The sequence below is a fragment of the Maylandia zebra genome, linkage group LG12 (assembly GCF_041146795.1).
Source record: "Maylandia zebra isolate NMK-2024a linkage group LG12, Mzebra_GT3a, whole genome shotgun sequence".
Classification (NCBI taxonomy): domain Eukaryota; kingdom Metazoa; phylum Chordata; class Actinopteri; order Cichliformes; family Cichlidae; genus Maylandia; species Maylandia zebra.
The window spans coordinates 13,956,365-13,982,844 of NC_135178.1; the positions used below are offsets into that span (position 1 = coordinate 13,956,365).

General features: G+C 41.0%; 4 protein-coding genes across 6 annotated transcripts; 3 read left to right on the top strand and 1 right to left on the bottom strand.

Annotated features, from left to right (window-relative positions):
• The first annotated feature begins 11 nt into the window (after nt 1–11).
• Nucleotides 12–6,018, top strand: dgcr6 (DiGeorge syndrome critical region gene 6). 2 transcript variants are annotated; one of them, XM_076890719.1, is made up of 6 exons: nt 12–30; nt 556–667; nt 791–951; nt 4,790–4,890; nt 4,975–5,115; nt 5,230–6,018. In XM_076890719.1, the coding sequence occupies exons 2-6, from the start codon at nt 564–566 to the stop codon at nt 5,305–5,307; spliced, it is 585 nt and encodes a 194-aa protein (XP_076746834.1). In that variant the 5' UTR covers nt 12–30; nt 556–563; the 3' UTR covers nt 5,308–6,018. The 2 variants fall into 2 exon arrangements, with proteins under 2 accessions (XP_076746834.1, XP_004544240.1); XM_004544183.4 differs by lacking the exon at nt 12–30 and adding an exon at nt 286–388.
• A 503-nt stretch (nt 6,019–6,521) lies between these two features.
• Nucleotides 6,522–13,414, top strand: slc7a4 (solute carrier family 7 member 4). The gene is made up of 5 exons (XM_004544185.3): nt 6,522–6,654; nt 7,743–8,806; nt 8,908–9,614; nt 9,705–9,813; nt 11,379–13,414. The coding sequence occupies exons 2-5, from the start codon at nt 7,825–7,827 to the stop codon at nt 11,594–11,596; spliced, it is 2,016 nt and encodes a 671-aa protein (XP_004544242.3). The 5' UTR covers nt 6,522–6,654; nt 7,743–7,824; the 3' UTR covers nt 11,597–13,414.
• A 1,548-nt stretch (nt 13,415–14,962) lies between these two features.
• Nucleotides 14,963–20,241, bottom strand: ccdc157 (coiled-coil domain containing 157). 2 transcript variants are annotated; one of them, XM_076890720.1, is made up of 10 exons: nt 19,994–20,241; nt 18,697–18,847; nt 17,900–18,590; nt 17,748–17,825; nt 17,455–17,624; nt 17,148–17,324; nt 16,887–17,049; nt 16,463–16,602; nt 16,257–16,321; nt 14,963–16,183 (listed from the first exon to the last, which is right to left on the bottom strand). In XM_076890720.1, the coding sequence occupies exons 1-10, from the start codon at nt 20,239–20,241 to the stop codon at nt 15,952–15,954; spliced, it is 2,115 nt and encodes a 704-aa protein (XP_076746835.1). In that variant the 3' UTR covers nt 14,963–15,951. The 2 variants fall into 2 exon arrangements, with proteins under 2 accessions (XP_076746835.1, XP_012772760.3); XM_012917306.4 differs by lacking the exons at nt 14,963–16,183; nt 16,257–16,321 and having other exon boundaries at nt 16,472–16,602; nt 16,849–17,049.
• Nucleotides 20,242–20,278: 37 nt separating this feature from the next.
• sf3a1 (splicing factor 3a, subunit 1) lies at nt 20,279–26,381 on the top strand. The gene is made up of 16 exons (XM_004544186.2): nt 20,279–20,409; nt 20,537–20,615; nt 21,245–21,354; nt 21,445–21,649; nt 21,756–22,013; nt 22,112–22,186; nt 22,279–22,429; nt 22,528–22,724; nt 22,916–23,033; nt 23,121–23,428; nt 23,515–23,760; nt 23,839–24,046; nt 25,177–25,331; nt 25,618–25,719; nt 25,813–25,884; nt 25,996–26,381. Exons 2-16 carry the CDS (start codon nt 20,568–20,570, stop codon nt 26,095–26,097), a joined length of 2,355 nt encoding a protein of 784 aa, XP_004544243.1. The 5' UTR covers nt 20,279–20,409; nt 20,537–20,567; the 3' UTR covers nt 26,098–26,381.
• Nucleotides 26,382–26,480: the final 99 nt, after the last annotated feature.

Consider the following 26,480-nt stretch of genomic DNA (forward strand, 5'->3'; position numbering starts at 1 on the left):
CACGGGTCACGGCGTGTGCACCCCAGCTGGGTATTTAAGCTCTTATTTTACATTAGGTGTTCAATATGAATAAACGTAATTGAAAGAATTGCATTTAAAAAATAATCTTCATATGGGACATAGCGTATAGTCTTTAACTGACATCATTGTATTTATGTACTCAGTCATGTTAATTTGTCATGGTCTGAAATGTAATATCATATCTGATAAGTAGCCTATAAGAAGCGTCTCTTTTTTTATACAAAGCGCCACCTAGCGTGCATATTTAACTATTTCATGCGCAATTATAGACAGGCATCTCGAAAGTCGCCAATAGGGGTCCTAGTTAGCTTGGTTAGAAGTCTTAACAGCTCAAAACTAGTCTGTTTCGTTTTCTTAAAGTGACTTAGTAAGTTTAGCACGCTTTTGTGCACACACGAAGCTCATTAGATACAAAATAGCCTCCTGTATATAAGTTATATTATTTACTTCTAGAAAAAATGTAAATATAGAAGCGTAATTTGTCGATGTTGTTACTGTTAGCTAACTGAGTCCGTGCTGCTCTCATCTTTCCAGATGAAGAGATGGACGGTTATCCCGGTGTCACTGGGGGGGATTCTACACAACAACAAGAAAGACATTACTACCTGTTATCTGAACTGCAAACACTGGTCAAAGGCTTGCCGAGGTATCGTTACTTCCTCCACCGGCTTTAGAATATTGCTGTGATATGAAGGGGCACCTTTTTTAAAGCTGTGTAACTGATCTCTAGATGATTTATTTCTTGTTTTGCTTTTTCCTCCGTGGTTAGCTCCTTTCAGCAGCGCCTGTCTTACAACACGCTGAGTGACCTTGCTCTAGCCCTTATAGACGGGACGGTATATGAGATTGTCCAGGGCCTGCTGGATATACAGCATCTGACAGAGAAGAATCTCTACAATCAGAGACAGAAGCTGCACTGTGAACACCAAGGTTTGTGGACTGCTGAACAGGAAACGCACAGGACACGTCCCCTGTTCCAGCTTAGCTGGTTTTCATCTTGTCTGATGATGTTTGACAACTTTTCAACCACATTCCACAGAAAACGACTCCTGCGTAGTCCAGAGATGTTATCATAAAATACCATATACCTATAAAATGCAACACTGTTGTAAAAAGGACACATAACTAATGCTGTAGCAAATTAATCTATTTATACTACAGGCCTCTATACTATGAAGCAGGATTTTGTCTTATTCTGGTTACTTAAGTGTTTTTTTGTGTTGGTTGCAAACATCTTTTCAACATTGTTATTCTATAAACATTAATGTGTCCTAAAATAGAGCACCAATTTGTACTTAGAGAGCTTATATCAAATTTATGCAGACTAAGCCTAAATTCTCTTTTTATATTTATTCTTTTCTCTTAGACCATGTCTTTTAAATATTAATTTAATGAAGAACTTAATTATAATCCATCAGAGTTGTTACATTGATAATTCTGTTAACTCACACAGTGTGCATTTTTGCCTGCTTTCTTTCTTGGCTAAAATAGACTAAACATCTTTAATATGACTGCTCTTTTCCAGCTCTTTTTCAGTTTACTCCTATAATCCTATATTACTTTACAGTGCATTTCCCCATACTGCTGTGTTGCTTTCAGTCTGAATTGTGTGTTTAACCTGGTCATAGTTTTACAATTAGTCATTCTGTCGCCAGTACACTTATCAATTCGTGTGATCAGTCAGATGGCACCAACTTTCATGTTAATGCACAGAGCAAATAATGCATTAGTGAGTTGATAACAACATTCACGACTGATTATCTTGATTGCCAGTGTTAGGGTAAGAGCAGCCAGAGAACAGAAAGATACCCTGGGTATGTTGAACTCACTTCATAGTACAGAAAAACTATGACAGAAGTTAAAAATGACAAAACATTTAAAACCAATATTAGTATTTGTGGGATTATTACCCTTAATTTTAGAAAATATATGTATATAAAAAATTTATATATTAAACATAAAGTCAAAGATAAAGAGGGGTTCGAACTCAGATTAGAGCCACTACTCCTTCAGATTGAAAAGAGCCAGTTAATGTGGTTCGGCCTCCTGGGTGAGGTGTTCCTGGCATGTCCTACTGGGAGGAGGCCCCATGCAGACCCAGGACATTCTGGAGTCTCAGCTGGCAAGGGAACACTTTGGTGTTCCTTTGGAAAAGCTGTAGGAGGTGGCCAGGGAGAGGGAGGTCTGGGCTTCGCTGCTTAGGCTGTTGCCTCCTATCGATGGATGGATGGATATTTTTATACACATACCACTTGATAAATTCAAACACACTATTAATGAGGTATTCCACCAAACATTAAACACATGCAAGACAGCACCTCTGTAAACTCACAAACTGTGGGTTTGTGGGTTCACAAAAAACTCACTAAGCATACAAACTAGCATAAATATAGTGATGGTTTGATGAAGTCCTGTGTGGAATCTTTCAGTTGCTTCACCAAAGGGCAAATGACACTAAGCCCTGTTCAAAAGCTCAAGTGCTGACATCTGCTGGTCATTCAATGTACAGCAGCCCTGCTGTGATAATACATGTGGGCTACATAACAGTCGATATATAAATGTAATGATGTATCAATGCAAAATACCTACATGAGGTCCTGTGTGTGCGTATGTATGTGTAGAGAGAGAGAGAATACCTCTAACTAACCATGCTCTCTGAGATTAACGTAAGATGTATGTTATTATTGGGAGATATGATATCGCCTTTTTCCCTAATGTGCTTACAATCTCCTTGCAAGTTTGTGATGATCCTCAGAATCACCCCAGATCCAGTTCACGCAAAAAAAAAATTAAAAAAATTCCTGCGTCTTTTCAACAGCTTGAATCACATAATGAGACACTCGCGTCACATCAGAGAAATGGGCCCTCGTTTATCTTTGGTCATGTGATATTCTGAAGAGTGGTACAGGCCTTGACATGGGCTTCATTTGGACACACCTCCTTAGTCGACACAGGCCTCCAGGCTTCAGTTTCAGACATACCAGCCCTACAGAAATGAGAAAAGGTTGAGAAAAAATGATCCTATAAGTGTTGTATTTGTAATAGGGCTGCCATGATTAGTCGACTAGTAACGATTACGTCGACTATTAAAATCGTCGACAACTAATTTAATAGTCGACTTGTCGTTTGAAGCTTTGTAAGATCCCAAACGACGCAGGAATAAGTAGAAGTATTTAAGAGTGTAATAACGGACTGAAGCAGAAGATGGCAGCACTGCATGTACAAGGATGCCAGCTGCCGTTAAACCTCGAAGAAGAAGAAGCTGTGTCCCAGAATTTGTAGCGCGGCCCTGTTCAGTTGTCAACAATGGCGGCAGCTAGTTAGTTTTTATGTTACTCATATTATTTTTTCTGGGTCACAAAATAAACGTTTATGTATTTTCAGGGGAGAATGTTACCAAATATCTGCTCAGTTTATCAAGACACCACATATTTTCAAAAGTGCTCCGACGTGGGTAACAGACGTCTCACCAGCTCGATAGCAAGCCGGGGTTCAAGGCTCACTAGAGCCTGTGAGAACACCGGACTCCCGGCAAATCGTTTTCAAACCCACTGCTGTCTTTCGCTACTCAGGTTAAACATGTAATATAAGTCACTTAGATAACTTAAAAATGTTACTGTTTGGTATTTTTAGTATTTTATTTATTCCTGAGTAAATCGGTTTGGCTGAGATTAAATTTATAGTTTTTACACAGCTGAATAAACGTCAAGCAGACAACTGATTATCAGAAGTGTGAGATGCGCGAGAATATACTCCGGTGTCCTGTTATATTTTAGATAGCAATGAGCAACGGCTGAGTTTATTAAACTCCACCGAAACAATCTGCAAATGTCATTAAAATTTAATAAACTATCATCTTGTCTTTATTTTTAGTTAGCACATATCTTAAACACTTAAAGCTGTAAGCTAATGATAGTTATATAAGAGCAGATGCATGCTGGTGCAATAAGATGTAGGTTTTACGTCCAATAGATGCATGGTCTGATTAGTCGACTAATCGCAAAAATAATCGGTGACTAGTCGACTATCAAAATAATCGTTTGTGGCAGCCCTAATTTGTAAAGAACTCTTGCTACAGATGTCCAACACTGAGTGAATGACACGCACCAAACCATGGCCATAGGCGAGGCTTATGTTACTTATGAAAACACAAAGCATCTATCAGGTGAAAATATGTAGGCTAGTTCATACAAATTGGAATAATTTATTTCCATGAGGTCGACTGCACTTGTGATGCAGCTCAATTTTAGGTCTGTTTTAAGGGATCAGCAGGTCGTCATCTGAAGATAATGACGTGGATTTGGCATGAACTGTTCATGTCAACCCTTGCCTCATACGTCTTTCCTCATGTTGTACATTTTCCATTGTTATACCTCTGACCTGTCTTCCCCATGTGATGTTGTAATGTATGAATGGTCGGAAGGGTAAGATGGCGCTGGCAAAGGTCGGCAGCCTTAACCCAACAAATTTTCCACTCGTGGGACTAATAAAGGTTATCTTATCTTATCTTATGACCTATGCTGCTATTACACAATGACAAAACTGCAGACAGTGACTTCAGGAACATAGAGAGGGAAATATATAAAGAGTTGTCACCTGTTCACAGGAACACCATTTAAACTGGAACGCCCGCCATTCCTGTTGTCTGGTATTTGTTGATTAACATCACTAACTTCCCCTGAAATTCACCGGTGCGGCAGGTATTACAGTTGCTTCTTGGGAAAGGAAACCTTAATCTGTTGATTAACTGGTTCTCTTTTGTGTTCAGCACTCAAACAAGACCTTGCACGAAAACACAAAGATGCCCTGCAGTCATGTAAGTCTCACAACCTTGTGCTGCTCAAGGCAAACCAACAAGCCGAGCTAGAGGTAAGCACTGAAATTCTAACATCTCTGCTTACTGAATGGTATTGCTCTATGCTTTTAGTTTACAGCTTTGTGTTGTTGTATCAGGCTCTGGACGTTCGTGTGCGAGAGGAACAAAAAATGATGGATAAGAAGATCGTAGCAGAAATGGATCAAAAAGTGATAGACCAGCAAAACACGCTCGAGAAAGCAGGAGTCCCTGGGTTTTACATCACTACTAATCCTCAGGTTAGTTAGCTAATGACTAAAATGTATACTGAGCCCTCAAATACAGGTGGAGCTGTACTTTGTGACAGAGCAGAAGGCTGACACTAGCTGCTCTTCAAACTCTGTGTGTTTCAGGAGCTGACAATGCAGATGAACCTACTTGAATTGATGCTTAAGCTTCAACAGAAGGAGTCTCAATCTGGACTTCTATGAGGAGGATGATAGAGCAACCTATTTGTGCCAAACAAAACTGAGAAAAATTGGTCACAATCCAGTAACCGTGATCTGCCCCTGGGGTCGGCGAACATACAACACTCCTGTCTTCTAAGAAGTGGCAATTTCAGACGCATGCTCCGAGTGCTCTAATCATCAGTGTCATGTGGAAAAAAGCTGCTTTCGAAGTATTGAAGTGAGACGTTGCAAGACACAGTGAAGCGGTAGCAGGCTGTCATAGCTTAAATATCACAGCCTGTAAGAAATTAAGAAGGTGTTTTGTTATTAATCATTTAAACGGGTTTACCAGCCCTGACATGGGGACACGAGAGCCCCCCGAGACGCATTAATTCAACACTTGAAGTCAAAGGAGAAGTTTTGCTGATTTATGCGGACAGAGAAGTAACTCTGAGCAACAACGTATTGCTTTCTGTCAAGAAAATTAGTTATTTGATGTTTCTTTATGATATTTATTTAAAATGCGTAAATAGAAACACGCTTTGAAGTGTTGTCAGTTTGACTGTTCTGTTTTTTTAAGCAACTTTATTTGAGCATTACTGTAATAGTTCCTACACTGTCATGTGTTTTTGTGGCTGTTCTGTTTGTTTCAATTATTTTGTATTATTGGAGAAATATATTCATGGTTATTATAACTGAATACATGAATAACGTAATCCATGAATAAATAAAAGTGCAGCCTAGCAGAATTAATGATTGCCTTAAGTTGTTTTTTTTTTATTGTTATTTTTTTGTTAGTTTTGTTTTTTGTCCTAAGGTCTAACATCAACTATCATCCATCATGTTATGATGCTGTATCAAGGTTTCATTTTAATGTTAACTACACACTCAGTATGCGACCATAGTAACAAACTGTATACAGGCAACAACAACAAAAAATGCCTACACAAACAAAAAATGATACACACATTTTGAGAGGAGCTCAAAAGGAAAAAAAGATACCAGAATAGGGACTATACCCCCAGTTTTTTCCTTTATTTCCAGTTCCCCCATTCTCATGGATCAGACGCTTAATCATACAGTTTTATTTGAATTTTCAGCTTTTTCAGTTGTGTTTTACTGGCTACATACATGCACATAGTAAATTTATCTGTCATGTAACCATAGGGACCCCCCCCCCGGGAACCCTGTGGATTGAAAAATGGGTGGAGCCCAGCGGGGAACCCCTTTCAGCTGGAGCTGCGCCTTTAAGAAGCAGTCAGTCAGGGCAGTGCATGTTAGTTTTATTCGACTGTGCACCTTCTGCTCCATCACCAGACGATGTACGCCGGTAACTCGCCACAGCTCAGGACCCGCAGCAGCACCGATGACGCATCTTGAACAGCGACGGTAAAGCAATCGTTGACTTTTTTTTAAATGGCATTGCGGTCGTTTAACATTACAAACGAAGCGTGGATCAGAAACTCACACCTATCTGTGGAAAGTGTGATGTAGCGCCGCATTTCGTCCACATCCAGGAGAGAGGCAGGGCGATGCACTGGTGTGATCCTCTCTCTGCCTGCGTTTCCATTTTGTTCTAAATTATTAATTTGGCATTTAAAAGGACGCACATTCAATCATCCGCCTGATCTTATTTCTGTTATTTGATGGTGGATAAGCACGCTTTTATACGTGTAATGTAAACGGCTGTGGTTGTAGTAGACAGCGGTCTTATTTGTAGAGGGGAATAAAGCGTTACGTAATTATAATGGAGGCATCCTGTTGTCGCCATATGCCGATCGAGGCCAGGAGTCGGATGTTGCACCGCCCAGAGCGATAGGAGAAATATCTGGAAGTACTGAAACAAAGACTAAATATATCAAAATAATCTGTAAAATTTTTTTCTTGCTCTCTTTTCCAACTCTGTTTGATGTTGTAATTTTACACATCAGTGATACCTTTTAGATGACGTGGACTGGCCCACCGTGTTAAGAGGGTAGTGCCACTCACTATAGACTCTTGGTTTAAAGGAGAAAAACATGAAAGTAAATTAAAAGGTAAAGATTTAAAGATATTACAAACATCTGGCTGGTGATCCTGGTTATCAGCTGGTATGAGATCTAAAGCATTTTGTTTTTATTGTAGAGCATAGGGTGACAAAATGTTGTGTATAAAAATGTAAGAAACTGAAGTTTGACTTCATGTATGTAACTTTTTTTTTGTCCAGTATCTCTATGACCCTTCTGTGATTGGGAGCAGGACCTATATTCAGATATGTTATGATTTTAAGCTGTATAAATGAAGATATTGTCAAATGTAAATGCAGGACCTTAAAAATCTCTATAGATAATATTTTTCAAGGACATGGACATCATTTCTTTAAAGGTACAGCTTGAAAGAGAACTTTGCGTCCAAAGTGGCATTGCACACATAGTATGCATCAGCTGATTTGTGAAAAATACATATTTAGTCACGAAATGCAAATTGCTTTTTTACAGGTCCTCTTCATAAGCAGGTAATGGATCCAGTGTGACTGCTGCGCCACTATCCTGCCCAGCTGGCCTGCCTAACCCTTTAGCTATGGCAACCTGTCCGAGAGGCTGTGCGCCAGCGGTGCACCTTTGTCAGAAACTGAACCGCCTCAAGACACTAGAAGATGACATGATGGCCACGTCCCTCAAACGCTGCCTCTCCACCCTGGACCTGACACTGATGGGTGTCGGTGGAATGGTGGGCTCTGGCTTGTATGTTCTGACAGGAACGGTGGCCAAAGACACAGCCGGGCCCGCTGTCATCATATCTTTCGTCTTCGCAGGTATAGCTTCCTTATTGGCTGCCTTTTGCTACGCTGAGTTCGGAGCGCGCATCCCCAAAACGGGATCCGCCTACATGTTTACTTATGTCTCTGTGGGGGAGTTGTGGGCCTTTCTCATTGGCTGGAATGTGATTCTGGAGAACATGATCGGTGGGGCTGCGGTGGCTCGTGCCTGGAGCGGCTATCTAGACTCAATTTTTAACCACGCCATCCAGAATTTCACAGAGACGCACATTATGCAGTGGAACGTTCCCTTCCTCGCGCATTACCCTGACCTGCTCGCGGCAGGAATTCTGGTGGTTGCCTCATTTTTCATTTCCTTTGGCGTCCAAGTGTCCTCTTACCTCAACCACATCTTCTCCACCGTTAGTATGGGGGTTATTGTTTTCATCCTGGTCTTTGGCTTTGTGCTCGCTGAGCCAGCCAATTGGAGCCAGGAGCAAGGGGGCTTTGCACCTTACGGCATGTCGGGAATACTGGCAGGTTCGGCTACATGTTTCTATGCATTTGTGGGCTTTGATGTAATTGCTTCCTCAAGTGAGGAGGCAAAGAATCCACAGAAGGCCGTTCCTATCGCCACTGCTATCTCCCTTGGATTGGCAGCAACAGCCTACATCCTGGTCTCCACAGTGCTTACGCTGATGGTACCCTGGCATACACTGGACCCCAACTCGGCTCTGGCAGATGCCTTTTTCCGCCGTGGTTATAGTTGGGCTGGAATTGTTGTGGCAGTCGGTTCCATATGTGGTGAGTTTGATTTAAATGCTTGTTGGTGCATTGTGTTTACCAGGTGTATTGATTTATCAGTGCCATATTTTGACTTGTGTCCTCTTTGTTCCACTTTCTAGCCATGAACACTGTGCTGCTCTGTAATCTCTTCTCCCTCCCTCGGATTGTGTATGCCATGGCAGAGGACGGATTGTTCTTCTCCATTTTTGCAAGAGTCAATCCCATCACCAAGGTTCCTGTTAATGCTATTCTGGTGTTTGGAATCCTCATGGCCACCATGGCTCTCATCTTTGACCTGGAGGCCTTGGTTCAGTTCTTGTCCATCGGAACTCTCCTGGCTTACACCTTCGTGGCAGCGAGTGTTATCGTGCTGCGCTTCCAGCCCGAGAAAACCAGCTCCAAGGGAACGCCTTCTACATCTCCTATCCCCAACAACGAGCCTTCTCCTGCCCCCTTGGAATCTCAGACCATATCTGAGGACAGCGAGGAGCCAAAGCAGTACGAGTCCTTCTCAGACAAACTCCAGTTGGTAGAAAGGCAGAAGCAAAAAGAGAGGCGTGGCGTGGGGCAGCTGAAGGCGTGCTGGGAGCCGTACCTGGACAGGCTGCTGGGGGACTGTGAGCCCGGTGAAGTGGTGGCCTTCTGTGTGCTCACTTTGATAGTGAGCTCGGTGTCCCTCTGTGTTGTGCTAGAATTTGGAAAGAAACAGCTGCAGCTGCCATTGTGGAGCTTCACAATGCTTCTGGTGATTTTTAGCTTAGCCTACATTCTCAGCCTTGCTATTATATGGGTCCATGAGCCACAAAGAAACAACAAAACATTCCAGGTGAGCTTTTATAGACATTCTCAAGTCTATATTAAAAAGAAGGAAAAACTGTACTGCTTAGAGACTGACAGAGTGTTTATTTTTATATAGGTACCTCTGGTTCCATTGACTCCAGGTGCCAGTATCCTCTTTAATGTATTCCTCATGATGAAGCTCAGCCTTCTAACCTGGATTCGATTCACTGTGTGGATTGCCATAGGTAAGAGGACATCAGAACTTATGCAGAAAATATTGGGGCCACTAAAAGATTTCAGTATATTCCTCCAAAAATATATATTTTTGCCCAACTTAAACTTTGGGCAAATAGATTTACTTTTACACAGCCGGCTCATGCAACTATCTATCCGCACAAACAGTGGCCGTCTGTGTTATCTCAGGAAGTAGTTTGAATACGCTACCATAAAACATCTGCCTTTTGTTTCAGGTGAACTTAATGCAACCTACCCAAGTTTTACAATAAAAGGCTGGTAATAAAAGATCTTCTGTTCTCTTAGGAAGCAGAAAACCTTTTATTATCAGTCCTCTGCAGATGTAGGCGCTGGACAAACAGCTTTTTGATGTCCGTCTGTCAGTGGGAATCACTTGGGAAGCGTAATTAGCTGTATTAGCTTAAGGCTTCTCTGGGCCACTAAACTGTTTAAACTTCCCTGTCACACTGTTGCAAGTTAACAAGATACACACATGTGGGATATTACTGTTGACAGGGCTTCTGGCTAAATTCTCACTCCCTTGAGGCAGGAATGGATACTTATCTCCCATAATGTAATTATGGAGTGTTATTTTTTTTTTTTTTTTAATTTAACTCAAAAGTACTCTTTTGCTAAAGTACTATTCATAATATTAGGCTATTTATCATTACTGGTTCACTGATGTAACTATTACATCAGAGGAAAAGCAGAATGGCAGAAGTCAACTTTTCAATCCGCTCCCTTTACTTACAGTTGGAGAAATACTTATTTGAATCCCTGCAGAATTTCTAAGTTTGATCACTTAAACAGTATCTCATTTTTATGCTTTGTCCAGAAAAAGAACACATTACACAAAACTTGTAAATTGATTTGTGTGTCATTGCGTGTTATACAAAGTTATACAAAAATTGCTACAGAGACTGTAACAGGCTGTAAACACAATCTTTTTGGCTGTTGATAATAGGTCTCTAAGGAGATTGGCATACTTTACTCAAAGGAGAGCTAGCCTCAAGTGGCCATTTGAGAAACTGCAGTTCTCGACATTTCTGAACTGGCCTCATTTTTCACAATCAGAAGTTGCAAGTGCATTAAAAACTAAGTGAAAGCTACCCCTCAAAACTAATAATAGTTGCATTAACTTTAGCTCTGTGTGGTGTTAACTGCACAGAGCATTGCTAACAATCACTTATGTGGCCAAATGATTGTAAACCTTTATACAGTAAACTTTCAGATCTTTTATACAGTCACTGATGTGACGACTTTGAATGTAACAACCTGCAGGCTTTGCATTTGAGCGTACATTAGCATGCTGACTGTAGTATTTGTCTTAAAATGCCATTTTGCCATCAGCAGTCCTATAAGCAAGCCTGGCCATCTAAGATGGACGATAACTACAATGTCACATCTAGTAGATTGGCTACACTCAAGTAGATTAAATAATAAATTTCTCTCATACGTACACCTTCATCTTCTGCATCAAACACAAGGACAAAAAAAGAGCCATTTTGTAGCTGTGTGCTGTTATGTAGAGTCAAATTCTTGCTCTAGCTTTTTTTCCATTTTGTCTCTCGCGCAGGTCTTTTTGTGTATTTCGGTTACGGGATCTGGCACAGCAAGGAGGGAATACGGGAGCTGCAGCCCAAAGACATGGCCGCACGCTATGTGGTGCTACCCAGCGGCAGCCTGGTAGAGACAGTGCAGTCCGTTCAGCCCGATAGTCAGCTGGACACCTCAGCGCACCACATCGACAGCCCCGCTGCCTCAGCAGCCGAGGAGTGCAACAGAAAGAGATAATGTGTGACCAGTCGTAATCATTAAAACTGCCCGGTGTGTTGTCGCCCAGTCATATGCTGTACTATAACTAGTGTACTATCTGCATCTCACTCCCTTTAGCACGTGACAGGCTATACTCGTTGCTCTGCAAATGTATGCACACCACAGTCTGGGGGATGCACTCCTTCTGTCTTATTGTGAAGCCTATTTGTATATCTTGTAATTTTCAAATGTACAGTAGAGAGCTTTATTACTGTCCTGCAAACATTAAGCATCAAAATTGTGTTACATGCCCTAAGACCAGCTCTTTTCTTGCAACCTTGCCAGTTTGTCAGATTCCACATATATGGTGCTTTCTTTGTGACAAACAGTGGAGTTGTTTTTTTGTTTTTTTTAATGTTACCACAGCAGTGGAGGTGCAAAACCAATGTCTCTTCTTTTTGCTAACAAAGTAAAATATCATTTAATTCAGTTAATGCATTGTTTCCTGTTTGTTGTAATTTGAACAAAGAAAAGCACAGAGTTCAGTTTTTTCCTTTATCAGATTGAGATTCTTCTCCCCAGAACCGGCTTTTGCTATTTGGTAATATATAGACTTCCCCAAGTATTTTTCTTTAGGACAAAGTATTTAATCCTATAATATAAGTAATATTCTATGTATTTATTTTTCGATTTTTACTATTTATACTATTATTTTACATTAGCTTAGCCATTCTTGTCTCTGTTATTTTTGTGTGTCACTCATAAATTTTGCATGTACTTCTATTGGTCTATAATCAGTAATTAGCTGGTTGAACACTTCAGTTGTTCTGTTAAATCTCCTAAATCTCATCCCATGACCCACTTCTTTCTTTCGTGTCACTGATCTTGCACTCTGAGTCTTTTTCTCATCCACCTTTTAGTCAGCAGCCCCTTTCACTTCTCCCCCTGTCAGCATGAGATTATGTAACAAAGCACACCGATTGTTGAGACAAGCTGGGAAAATGTCGATATATTAATATCAGTGGAAACCTATCAAACGGGAGTCTTCACACACAAATACTGCAGTCACTGGTCGTTACGTTAAATTGGGATCTGCACCACTCCCCCGAGGGCCTCCATAATCCCGGCAGATTTACTGCGGTCCCTGTCGCCAGTCTGCAGCTTGACCTAGATTAGGGAAAGTCACATATGTGAGAGCGCTCACATCAGATGGATAGCATTCCCACAGTTTACACTTGTGTCAATAATTGAATTTAAGTGAGCTTTTATTTCTCAATCACATATGTTACTCTGTGTATTTAAAAAACAAGTTTATTCTGATTTTATTCTTTTCAGTTTATGTTTGCATGTGTTACACAAGAAACCAATGGCCTTAAACATGTTGTAGTCAATGTATACTGATGTCCAAAGCGAAAACGCTCAGTCTGAATGGTTCAGTTATTTATTTGTCTGATGGAGAGAAACTGTTATACTGCACACCATGCTTTGAATTATTAAACCAAAACACAAACATAGGTAAGAATGTACACTAGGAGGCATTTGGCATAGTTTTAAAAAAGGAGTCAGGTTCAAGAGAATTTTGTACAACTTTGCACAGTTTGCAATCTACTGTCTTGTAATTTTGTGTCAGTGTTCTGCTTTTAATGTCAGCCCGGTAATAGATATTCATACTGTGGTGCTTTTTTAAGCTGAACGTTCTCACAGTTATAAATGGTCCAAATCTTTTCTTACTTCTGAGTAGTATTGTACTCTGTTCTCTGCACAAGTCTCAAATCTTCTTCTTATCAAGTCTGTTGTGGTGAATGTCTATGTAAAATGCAAAAGACTAAAAAATAAATGTTTTGAAGCAGCATTTACAAAAAAAAAAATACTGTGCAGAGTTTGATTTCAGTCTCTTAGAGAATCACATCCATGTAGTATTCACATCCTTTTGTTGTTTATAATAATCATAATAATACATTTTACCTGTAGCCGCCTTTCTAAAACCCAAGGTCACTGTACAGAGCATACAAGATAAACAGTAAAAGGATAAACAGGTATTATACAACAATTGCAGTCAATGTTAAAAAGAGTAGGCTAGTTTCAACAGATGAGGGTTTAAACATCTATTCAGGGTTTTGATTTTTGACTTGAATAAGAGAAGAGAGTCAGTATTCCGGAGGATATGAATTCCAAAGTTGGGAAGCAGAGTGGCTGAAATCTCTGTTCCCCATAGTGGTGAAACAGGCAGAGGGAACAATAAGGTGAATGGCGGATGAAGACCTAAGGGAACGAGTGGGGCCAGGTTATGGATACATTTGAAAGTGAAAAGCAATATTTAGAAAGAGAATCTACAGGCAGCCAGTGAAGCTGTCGAAGAACAGGTTGATGTGCTTTCTGGATGGTGTGCAAGTTATGATCCGGGCTGCAGAATTCTGGAGGAGTTGGAGTTTGTGAAGAGATTTGTTAGGGACACCAAAGAGAAGAGAATTCCAGTAATCAACTCGAGAAGTGACAAGGCTATGGACAAGGACAGCAGCAGCATGTGGGGTGAGGAAAGGACGGAGACGACTGATGTTGCGTAAGTGGAAGTAAGTAGACCGGGTGATGTGATTAATAAGAGACTGAAATGACAAAGTGCTGTCGAGGTACTTGTGGAAGAGTTGTCAATATTAATGGAAAACTTGTGGGATTTGGTTAGAGTGGAAGCTGTGCTGATGAGTGGATCTTCAGTTTTATTACTATTGAGTTTGAGAAAATTGGTGGAGAATCATGTTTTAACCTCCATGAGGAAGTCACAAAGTGAGATGGGTGGAAGGGTGAAATTGGGTTTGGAAGAAATATACAGCTCAGTGTCATCTGCGCAGCAGTGAAAGTTAATATTGTATTTCCGAAATATGTGACAGAATGTAAGCATGTAAATAATCAATAAAAGAGGCCCCAATACCGAACCCTGGGGCACGCCAACAGAAACAGGAAATGAACTTGAAGAGTGAGATTTAGGTTTAATGAACTGAGTGTGATCTGAGGTGAACCAGGCAAGTGGGTATGACTAATGCCAATGAATGCTTGTGTCCAGCCAAAAGCACAAGATAAGAACTACAATTACATCAGTAAGCAATACTGACATGATTGTTTATGAAATGGAGGAAAAATCAAAGCATAAACAATTTGGGGAAGAACCTAAGCCTACAAATGGTTTCTAACTATGCTACGGTGGATCTCCAAAAGTTGATTCTGTTCATCTGGACGTAGCGTTTTGTGGGAGAAACGTTTCGTCACTATATAATCTTGATATTGATATAATCTTTGGCTGTTCAGCCATAGGGAGCTCAGTTCTTGCAGTCATGTGGGCACCAGCCTGATAATGAAGACAGACTGCATCGTGACATTGAACACAATTCACATTTAGTTTGTTTTCAAAACTACAAACTCATTCTTTATTCAAGAAAGTCACAGCTACACACCAACAGTACACTGAGGTTAAATGAGGTGAAGCACAAATTTTCCATTAGATCATAGAGGCACATTGAAGTTGTTGTTGTTGTTGTTGTTGTTTTTTACATATGTATATACTAGCTAAATAAACAATAGTTTATATTTATTCATGGCAAACTGCTCATTGGAATGACAAAATATCTTTCTTCATAAGAATGAAATGTTTAGTCAAGCATAGCATTAGAGATGACTTTCAGTGACATCTATGGCACTGGTTGAAAGTGCTTAAAATTACCTTAAATTATATGCTTGATTACACAGCTATAGTTAAGCCAATTAGGGATTAACCTTCAGGTCACATGCTGTCTGTGAAGTGACTGAAATGACAGGTCATGTGTCCATTCAGGTAAAACTGGTAAAAGGTCAGTGTTTATACTAACACGATTGTTTATTCAATTCAATTTTACTGAAAGCTTACACTGCAGGGACTGACCTGAAGGTCAGAAGGGATTCAGTGAAACCAGCAAGCACTTGTGTTTCCCTGGAAACTCCCACATCCTTGTCAGCAAGCACATAAACAATGACACTGACATCTGTCTCTGTGACGTTCAAGGTACTTTACCTATTTACTTAGAACCATGTGATCAATCCGGAGGGAAGGCTATCCATTCAGATACATCCAGGCTTGTTTGAGAAAGCATATCACATTTCATGAAACCTAATATGCAGGGGCCATAACTGCCCTATTTTAACAGCGGTGAAAAACAGTCTTTATTAATAATGTGTTTATTATGGAGCAATCCATCTTAACTGTAATATTAACTGCCATAACTGTACATAATGACAATATGTAATCACACAAACTCAAAAAAACAGAATTTACGTAGAAAGAAAATTAGGCACTTGTAGTTGTTGCCAGTAATTCTTAACGAGGTATATTGCTTGCAAAAACAGCTTCTGCTCACACCTCCACTGTTTCATTTTTTCCTCTGATTCCAGGCCCGGGAGTGATAAAGTTGAGAAGGGCTGTGTACTTTTGCAGGGCTTTTAGCAGCAGTGCACGCTGTGTTGAGGTGGAGTGTTTGAAGGTGGATTTGTATGGACGAGGGGGAGGTGGATACACGATCCTCTGACTCCACACCACTCTCTCCTCCTCCTGCTTCCTTTCCTCTGTTAACGTACCCCAGCCTTGCTGCATCACTGCTCTGCCTGTGGAGCAAAGAAGAAGGCAACAATGGATGCACAGTATCACTCAGACTAATCTAAAGAGCAGAATACTTACGCTGGACGTTTTTCCGTTGGTGTGCTGGGCAGAGAAGCAGTGTGTGTCTGCTGAGTGGAGGCTTCCTGTTAAAAATGCATATATATGATGTTCAGCAATAAACAACCACAAAACCCTGTTTGAAGTTGTTTATTCATCCATGATATACGTCTATTCACGTGTTTTCTATTTATGTAGCATCACAAGAATCCTACCTAATGACTTACCCTGCTTGCATTATGTTGTGCTCTTTCTCCCAGTTTCTCCAGACTTCTAAGAAGGGTGGAATTTTCCTGCTCCAAAACATTTATACGAATGCTATTTGCTTGCAGTTGCTGCTGCATATCCAGAAGCACATTTCCTGTACCTTTTTTACATGGAATAAAATGAGAAATATTCCTTAAAAATGACAAGATTGAAGACAAGAGCAATACTTTAATGTGCACTGATTTTTCCGATTTACTGTCTCTTTCATCTGCAAATGCACTGGGTCATTTTTGTGATCTTATAATTCCAAGTCTGTCAAACTAGCACTCTGTGCTTTCTGAAGTATTAATAGCCGCAGTCAACTAGTGTTTGACAGGTGCAAAGCCACATTTATTTGAATACACACAGGTAATGTTAGTTAGTAGGTGATTCATAGCGGCCTACTCTGTGGTTGAGCCAGTGGGCTGAGCTCTGGGAAAGCCACCAACAGCCTCTCCCTCTCTCTCAAAGCTTGCACATATTCCTTCAACTCATCCACACAGTTGTTTAGCTCATCTGTGTGTTTTTGTAGGGTCTGTTTCTCATTTTGGAGCTTCAAACACAGGTCCTGATGGGGAAAAAATATAGGAGCATATACTACTTGGTTAAAACATGTCTTCTTTGGGTATTACTATGGGTAAAGTGCATTTAAAAGCTCTGATCTACCTGCTGTTGAGTGAGCTGAGCCCGCAGTTCTTCCTTCTCCTCTGACATCTGTTGCAGCTGACTCTGTAGGCCGATCTGCCTCTCATCTCTCTCCCCCAGCTGCTTCTGCAGCTCTTCACACTCTTCGTAGAGAGCGTCGACTCTCTCTAACAAAGACTTCTGCTTTGCCTGCATTGACTGGATTTCACAACCAAACAACACATGTATGAATCTATTTGATTACTGCTGTGTGACTCACACATAAGTGAGTCTGTCACAGTGCCCAGTGGAAAACAACTAATAATCAGGTGCTTGCTGTGATGCTGACCTCTTGCTGACGGCAGGCACTCTGGTACTTGGCTTTCTCCTTATCAAGCAGGAGCTGAATGTCGGAGATCTGACTCTCTAACTGCTGGATCCTGTGCTGCAGTTTAGAACAGGCCTCTTCCTCTATTTGTAAGGTGTTCAGACTCTCCTGCAGTCCTTTCTTTTCATGTTCTAACACACAAAAAAAATGCTTAGCCTGCATAAATATGTATTTTGTGTGTGTTCTGCAAAACATACTTTCTTTTTTTTTAAATGAAAGAAAGGTTGTAGATTAATCTTAGGTGCGTGTCTTACCCAGTGCTTTTAAGGTATTTTGCTGCAATGCTATTTCCTCCTTCAGTTTGAAATTCATCTCTTCCAAGGACATAGTGTCTGTGTTCAAAAATGTGAAAGTAGAAAAGTGATTCCAGTGAATTCTCATCATGTTTATTCACAATTTCACTCACCCCTCTTATGTTGCTGTTGCTCCTCATGCAGCCTTTTCTCTGTTTCTTTAATGACTCTCTGTGCTTTCTGCAGCGAAAATTCAAGCTGGACTGAATTTATTTGAAGCTTTTCCTTCTCTTGATTGAAGTCTTTTTGTGCTCTTTCCAGCTGGGACCTGAATCTTTTCTGTTCCTCTTCTGCCACTGCTAGTCTGTCTTTAAGAGGCTGCACCGTACAGCGCACATCTTGAAGGTGTTTTTCCAGCCTGCGCGTGTCCCTGCGCTGTTCATTGGCCCACTGGGAAACATCGCCTGCTGTCATGCGTCCCAGCTCCAGAGAGTCATCCACAGCTGCTAAGAGAGGCTGCAGAGATGAGGGCAGGCCCTCGCTCTGAAGCAGGTCTACCAGAGCGTCTCTTGTCTTTCTCAAAAGAGTTTGCACTTGATGACACGCATCGCATGGAATGAGTGATGATTCGACAGTCTGGCAGCTTTTGTTTTGACTGCTAAACACAGGAGAGCATGGACTGCTGTGGGTGGGACTGGAGGATGTGAGATTCTGTGGGGAAATTTCAAATGTGCTCGTTGAAGACCAAGCAGACAAGCAACGGCTGCAAAAGTTGGTTCTTGAGCTCATTTGAGGTGAGACAGGTGATGCAGTGTTTGTCTCATCACTGTTTCTTTCCATCTGCCTTTTACTGAGTTCAGACTCCTAAGAAAGGAAAGACAACCTAAAGCACTGAGATCTATCAGTTAACTGGCAACATTATGCCATTATTTTTAATTATGCCTTCACTAAAATGAAGCAGTCTGCCTACCTTTATGTTGGCAAATTGAACTAAATTACTCCAGTAGTTTGTGACTATGAGACCAACTGACAGGCATCCCTTCTGTGGCGTTTGTTCTCTCCTGTGGCTGCCCCTCAGTCGGTCAATGTAAGCACTGGAGCTTTGTACAAGAAGCAGCAGTCTTGTTCAGCCAGAGAGGGAGGGGAAGAACATTTTTTAACAATTATTATGTGTTTATGTAATGTAATGTCAATTTTTGCTGATTATTTCTTTTGTCAGTTTCAAGTTATTTCAGTGATTAGTGTGAGTTTTTCCTCCTTCAACAGAAGGGTACCAATGATTTTGTTCATGTCTATTCATCAAACAGCAGCATTATAAAGTTCACAGATGATACCGCAATCATTAGGCTGATCACTGATGGCATATAGAAAACAAAATGGCAGGACTGGTGGCTTGGTGTCAGCAAAATAATCTCTTCCTAAGTGCAGATAAGACCGACAACTCTTGATTTTTTTATGTGAAGAGAAGGATAAAGCAGCATACACACAGCAGACATCTGTGAGACAGGTAGAGAGGGTGAAAACCTTTAAATTCCAAGGGACACAAATTAAGGAAGATCTCACAACATCCAGAAGTTTCTCAAGAAATCACAGTAAAGACTGTACTTCCTAAGATGGCTGAGAAAGTGGCATGTCGACTAAAATCCTCATTTTTTCCAGCATTTTTTTTTGCAACTCAACATACAGTTGAGCGCATCATCACCACCTCAGTTACAGAGTGGTACTGGAAGCTGCACTGACAGGAAGGATCTCCAACGTGGGATAAAAACTGCACAGTCCATCACAGGAGCAGCCTTCACATCACTACACGGCATTTACACGACCAAGGGCTCACAACATTTTTAGAGACAATACACACCCACCACCTCTCCACACTTTTGCCCTCAGGTAGATTCTATAGGAGCCTGAAATCAAGCACTAATACTCTCTTCTAGCTGTTGGCCATCGGACTCCTGAATGAGACAATCAGCACTGCCCCGCTCCCACACCAACACTACTGTTGGCTGTTACTGTACTATCATTATCTGCTACTGCACTAATTTGTACAGGTCTGTTTGCAAACATCCACAAGGCATGGGCCCAACGGGACACTGGCAAAATAAGAATTTCATTGTACAGTGTAAACCGCGTTTATTTTCACTGTGTATGTAATAATAATAGCAATATTAAAACATCTAACATTTTTATGTTTCTTAATTTTCTGTGTTAGGCACATGAATTTTCATGTAAATGTGCTATATAATAAAATTGTCATTGTTATGTATTACCTGTCAACCACCAACTCCAGTAAAACAATGTGGGAGTGCTGATTGAACGCATCTTCCCCATCCACAAAGTCATACTGCTCTAGCAGAGCTACCATGTCTAGATTACAGGAGTGCTTGTCCGGGAACTTCCAGGAAGAAAAGCGGAGCGGTCCGGTTCGAGAAAACACGTCCAGAATCGCTCCCTGAAGGTCAACCAGGTCTTTTCGGAGGCTTTCGATACAGTCCTGACTACCCAGCAACTGACTCATGTCTGACAAACTATTTTATAAATGACACAGCTCTGAAAAACACTGTGCAGTCTGTTGATACCGTATCTCCTTGGCAACGTCCAAAAAAAGTACTCCAAGTTCCACAATGCTGTGCGGTTTATTTCCGGAAGTAATTCATCTCCATTGGGTCAACGAAAGCGCGACGTAGTAAGTGTGTTTAACCACGGCAAATTTTAAGCTTTTAGCTCCTGTAGCCTTTATTGTTGACATAGCATGTGCTAAAAAGTAGTGTTTAAAATACGTTTTGGTTTTTTTGTTGGTTTTGTGTTTGCAGGTTACTTCCAGTTTTACAATAAGTCGCAGCCATGCCGCCTGGGCCTGTTCAAATCGTTCAGCCGGAGGCTAACAACAAGGTAAGGGTACCGCTGCTAGTTAGCTAATGCCAGCAGTGTAGCCTACATACTGCTTGCTTTTTGTCGGCTAACTTGTGAACTGGGTTGATTTTTGTCTTTCTATACTTTGAACTGTCTCTTTGATTTTTGAATTTAGCGAACAGCTAGCGTCTATTTCTTTTTCTTTCGCTAAACGTTTGAGGTCGCAGCATTAAACCTTGCTAGCCCGTAGTTAGCTGTGATGGTAAATCTACACACGACGTCTAAAATCTCAGTTCGAACCTGAAGGTAATTGCTGAGACTTTGCTGTCACTTGCTAAATTGAAAACGGATATTTGGATCAATGTGTCTTGTACCACATTTTTTCACGTAGAAAATTCACCGACCCACTTTCATCACAGCACTTGGTAGTTTTTACCGTATGGTGTGGACTACTGTAGCGAAATTTAAAGTTTTTCAAAATGTTGTCTATGCTTTGAGTGTTGTAAATTGTAGTAGAGCAGGGGAAATATTACTTGGTGTAGTTGGAAAAGCTTTAACATCGGGTGGGTGTTAAGTAGACCACTGTTGTTTTTACTTTATTCTTTTATTTATTCATCTAACCCTTCTTTGGTTTATTCTAACTAACAAATGTGCTTTTGCGGCAACAGAATGATTCAACAGCAGAAGAAACGCCAGCCACAAAACCTATTGTTGGTATCATTTATCCACCTCCCGAGGTCCGAAACATTGTTGACAAGACAGCCAGCTTTGTTGCAAGGTTGGTTATTTTATATGTGGCAGCTTTTTAAATATGTAATGGTAACTGGATTTCATGTATATGGCATAACTAATTCTTGCCAATTCACAGGAACGGGCCTGAATTTGAGGCAAGAATCCGTCAGAATGAGATCAACAATCCAAAGTTTAACTTCCTCAACCCGAATGACCCCTACCATGCCTACTATCGCCACAAAGTCAATGAATTTAAGGAGGGGAAAGCTCAAGAGCCATCTGCAGCTGTGCCCAAAGTTATGCAGCAGGCTATGCAACAGTCCCAGCAGCTTCCTCAGAAAGTAAGTCATTGAACTTCACTTTGCACTTTATTTTTTATTTTTTTAATAATAAAAAAAAAGGTCTGGTAGTCTTTGACCCTGACTAATATTTTACATGTTTTTTTAGGTTCAGTCACAGGTGATTCAGGAGACAGTGGTCCCCAAAGAACCTCCCCCTGAGTTTGAGTTCATTGCAGATCCTCCATCAATCTCAGCATTTGACCTGGATGTTGTCAAGCTCACTGCCCAGTTTGTTGCTCGCAACGGGCGCCAGTTTCTCACTCAGCTCATGCAGAAGGAACAGAGGAACTACCAGTTTGACTTTTTGCGACCACAGCACAGCCTTTTCAATTACTTCACCAAGCTGGTGGAGCAGTATACTAAGGTGACTTAACAGATTGGTCTTCTCTGGGTGTGTATTTATTCAAGTGGTGATTCTAAACTTTCTAAGCATTATATTGATTCTCGACTTTAATCCTTTAGATTCTGATCCCTCCCAAAGGCTTACTGACCAAACTCAAGAAGGAAGCCGAGAACCCAAAAGAGGTTATGGACCAGGTATTCTGTTTTAACAGTGACTGTTTCTCAAAATAACCGTTTACATTTGCTCTTTCCCATGGTTGTAATATGTCCTGTTGTCCAACCATCAGGTAAGGTACCGTGTTGAATGGGCAAAGTACCAGGAGCGCGAGAGGAAGAAGGAGGAGGAGGAAAGGGAGAAAGAACGAGTTGCATATGCCCAAATTGACTGGCATGACTTTGTAGTGGTCGAAACAGTGGATTTCCAGCCTAATGAACAAGGTAATTATAATCACAGTAACTATATCTTTAAATAGTAACCCCCACCTGTAAATATTGGTACAATCATTTAATCTTTATTGGCATCTCAAATTCCTTAGGCCACTTCCCACCACCTACCACACCAGAGGAGCTCGGTGCTCGCATCCTGATCCAGGAGCGCTATGAGAAGTTTGGAGAGAGTGAGGAGGTAGAGATGGAAGTGGAGAGCGATGGTGAAGATGATGAGCGGGAGGATAGGGGTGAAGGCCAGCCTTCACAGCCTGATCAAGACACACAAGTACAGGACATGGATGAGGTTAGAACTGATGGAGTAATTAATTACTGCGGATTGCAAGCTGTTTGTGTCTGACCAGTTATAGATTTGATACTATATGTTTTTCTTTTAATTAAATGGCATCTTTTCTAACCCACTGCTTGGAGAAAGAAAAAGAAGAAAACTTTAAGATCTTGTAACAAAATCGATTCATCCCCTGCTGCTTTCTTTAGGGATCTGATGATGAGGATGATGGCATGAAGGCTCCACTTCCACCGGACACCCCCATGCCACCTCCACTGCCTCCAACTCCAGATCAGGTTATCATTCGCAAAGACTACGACCCCAAAGGTAACACTGTTCGTTATGTGAGCAAGTTTTTACTTTGTACAATTTGTTTGTTTTTGTTTTTTAACTAATGTTACCTTTTCATTACAGCATCCAAGCCTCAGCCTTCAGTTGCAGTTCCAGACGAGTACCTCATCTCTCCCATTACCGGTGAGAAGATCCCGGCCAGTAAGATGCCAGAGCACATGCGTATCGGTCTGCTAGATCCACGCTGGCTGGAGCAAAGAGACCGCAGCATCAGAGACAGACAGACTGAGGATGAAGTTTATGCTCCTGGTTTGGATATCGAGAGCAGCTTGAAACAGCTGGCTGAGAGGCGTACTGATATCTTCGGTGTGGAAGAGACGGCCATCGGTAAAAAGATTGGGGAAGAAGAAATCCAAAAGCCAGAGGAGAAGGTAAAAACACTGAGTAACTGCAGCTTTTATAAAACTGTCTTTAACAATAATAATAACAATAATAATTGTATTCTTTTGCATTTCAGGTTACCTGGGATGGGCACTCTGGAAGCATGGCTCGTACACAGCAGGCAGCGCAGGCCAACATCACCCTGCAAGAGCAGATAGAAGCCATTCACAAGGCCAAAGGACTGGTGGGAGAAGATGACACTAAAGAGAAAATTGGCCCTAGCAAGCCAAGTGAAATTCATCACCAGCCACCCATCCCCTCCTCTGCACCCAGTTTGCCTAAACCTAGTCCCCCTGTCACAGTGGTGCCTCGCCCACCCTCTGTAAGTTAAAATTGTAATTGTATACATTTGAATGCTTTTTGTTGTACCTTCTTATCACGTAATGTTGTTATGTAACAGGTGGCACCACCAGTACGCACCACTCTCTTGTCTGCTGTACCTGTAATTCCGAGACCACCTGTGGCTCCTGTGGTGCGTCTTGCACCAGGACAAGTTATTACCCCAATGCCGCCCATGATTCCTGCTCCCCGCATTAACGTGGTTCCCATGCCGCCTTCTGCGCCTCACATCATGGCTCCCAGACCACCTCCCATGGTTGTTCCAGCCCGTAAGTTAACCCCCTAGGGTCAAGGGTATAGTGGCTGTTTTTTACTACTTTTGATTTTGCTCTTGAATTAGATAAAATGCAGGTAATGGCTCAGGCATTGTTTTGTAAGTAGTTGTTCCAAAACAATCAGGTGTCACAATAAGATGCAACACTGATTATTCCTGACTACACACTACCTTTAAACTCCAGACTGGCTTGCAATTCTCAAATCTTGCTATCGGTGTCACTGTTCTTTCTTTTGCCATTGCTCCAAGAACTTCTCCTCAGCAACCAAATGCCACGTGTTCCATATAATTTTCTAATTGGTTGATGTGTTATATTTTTCCACCAGTAGGGTGTTGTTTTTTTGTTTTTATTTTATTTTAATTTAATTTTTTTTATTTTTGAAAGCACTTTCCTTAGAATATCACATTTTCTTTTTTTCTTTTTTTTAATACTTTCTCTTTATTGATTTTCATCTTATTTTACATACAGAACTAAAGAGGGCAAGGGAAACCAACACAGTCACATATGTTCGCATATTCCAAAATACACAACGCCTTGTTTTACTTACACATATTACATATTACACAGGTGCATGTTCCATTCAAACAAATTCGCAGCTGTCCCTCTGCATCACAGAGGTATCAGTTTCTAGTCTCTTGACATATAACGATCCCATCGTTCCCAAAGTCTCTCTCCTTTCTCCTTCTGTAGCCGCAGTGAGAGGGTAATCAGTTCCATATGATGAATTGTGTTAATAATGTCTATGACCAGCTTCCGTGTGGGGGGAGAATATCACATTTTCAAGCAAAAGCATACCATAAATTATTGATCGTAGGTCAAATAAAATCATACTTATCAAGACAATTTAAAAAAACTGGAACATAGTTTAAAGTCTGCACGTAATCCCATGACTCATGTAAGATACTATAGCAGCTATAGTATCTTACATCTATCATGTGTTCTGGACATGCCTGTGCATCCGTCAACTCTATAAGGTTAAAGCGCTTATGAGAAACAACTAGATGACCATTGTTAGGGAAAATATTACTTGTCTTGGAGTAATTTGGTAACCAAACCTTTTATACATAGCCTTCCTTATTTTTATATTTAAATTCAAATAACCTTATTTTTTCCCCTTCCTCTAGCATTTGTTCCTGCTCCACCTGTGCCACAGCCACCAAGTGCTGCTCCAGCACCACCTATCCACCCACCCCCACCTCATGAGGATGAGCCTGTCAGTAAGAAGATGAAGACTGAGGATAACCTGATTCCGGAGGAGGAGTTCCTTCGTAGAAACAAGGTTTGTTGGATCAATAAAGTGTGGAAAAGGTGTTACGTTACATTTATAATTTACCAGTGCTACCACATCACTCTCGTGGTTCAGTAGACTGGATTGGGACTTTGTGTGACCATCAGATTCATTTAAAGATATGCAAAAAAGAAAAGTTCTTTTTGTGCACATGGTAGTAATATAGGGCTTTGTTTCCAGCTGTGGTAGTTGAAGATAAACACAGCTAACCTACTTAGTAGAACATGGATATGTAGTTTCATCTGTTTTTGTGTCTGAATCTTTTCCCTGTCTCTAGGGTCCAGTGGCTGTTAAAGTACAGGTTCCTAACATGCAGGACAAGAGTGAATGGAAGCTGAATGGCCAGGTGCTGAATTTCACTGTCCCAGTCACAGACCAGGTATGCAACATGTGGTTTGTTTTCTCTCTTTAAGGTTAAGTCGTTTCTCACACACAGCATTCTTATTGATGTGCAAATGTAATGTCTCCGCAGGTGTCTGTCATTAAAGTCAAAATCCATGAAGCTACAGGCATGCCGGCAGGAAAACAGAAGTTGCAGTATGAGGTAAAGATTTGCTCATGGCTTTGTTGGAATGTCTGATCTCATCTGCATTAATTAATATAAAGTGCTGATTTATTAATTTGTTGTTTTGTTTTGTTTTTGGTTCCTTTTCAGGGTATTTTCATCAAGGATTCCAACTCACTGGCTTACTACAACATGAGCAACGGTTCGATCATTCATCTGGCACTGAAGGAGAGAGGTGGAAGAAAGAAGTGAGCCATCCTTGCAGAAAGAAGACATGATTTTTTTGTTGCTTTATTTTGTTGTTGTTTGTGTCATAAAATTAATTTTTGTTTGCATTATATGGCATTTTTCATACAATTGTGTGCAAACAACGTGTCCTCCTTAAAGGTTAAAAGGATAATACTCTGGATGGCAGTCATGATTTCACACTTTTGCTTCAGTCTTTTTCTTCTCTGTGATGCAACTTAAGTGGTAATTTGTAACAACATGTAGAGCCCACGAGATTCATTCATTGAAATAAAGGAGTTTTAAATGGTCTGGTTTTGTTGCTGCTGCGTTTGCAAATCTAGCAACATGACATGGATTAGGACAGGTCACATGTGCTCACAGAAAAGAGCAGACATGGGATTCGCTTC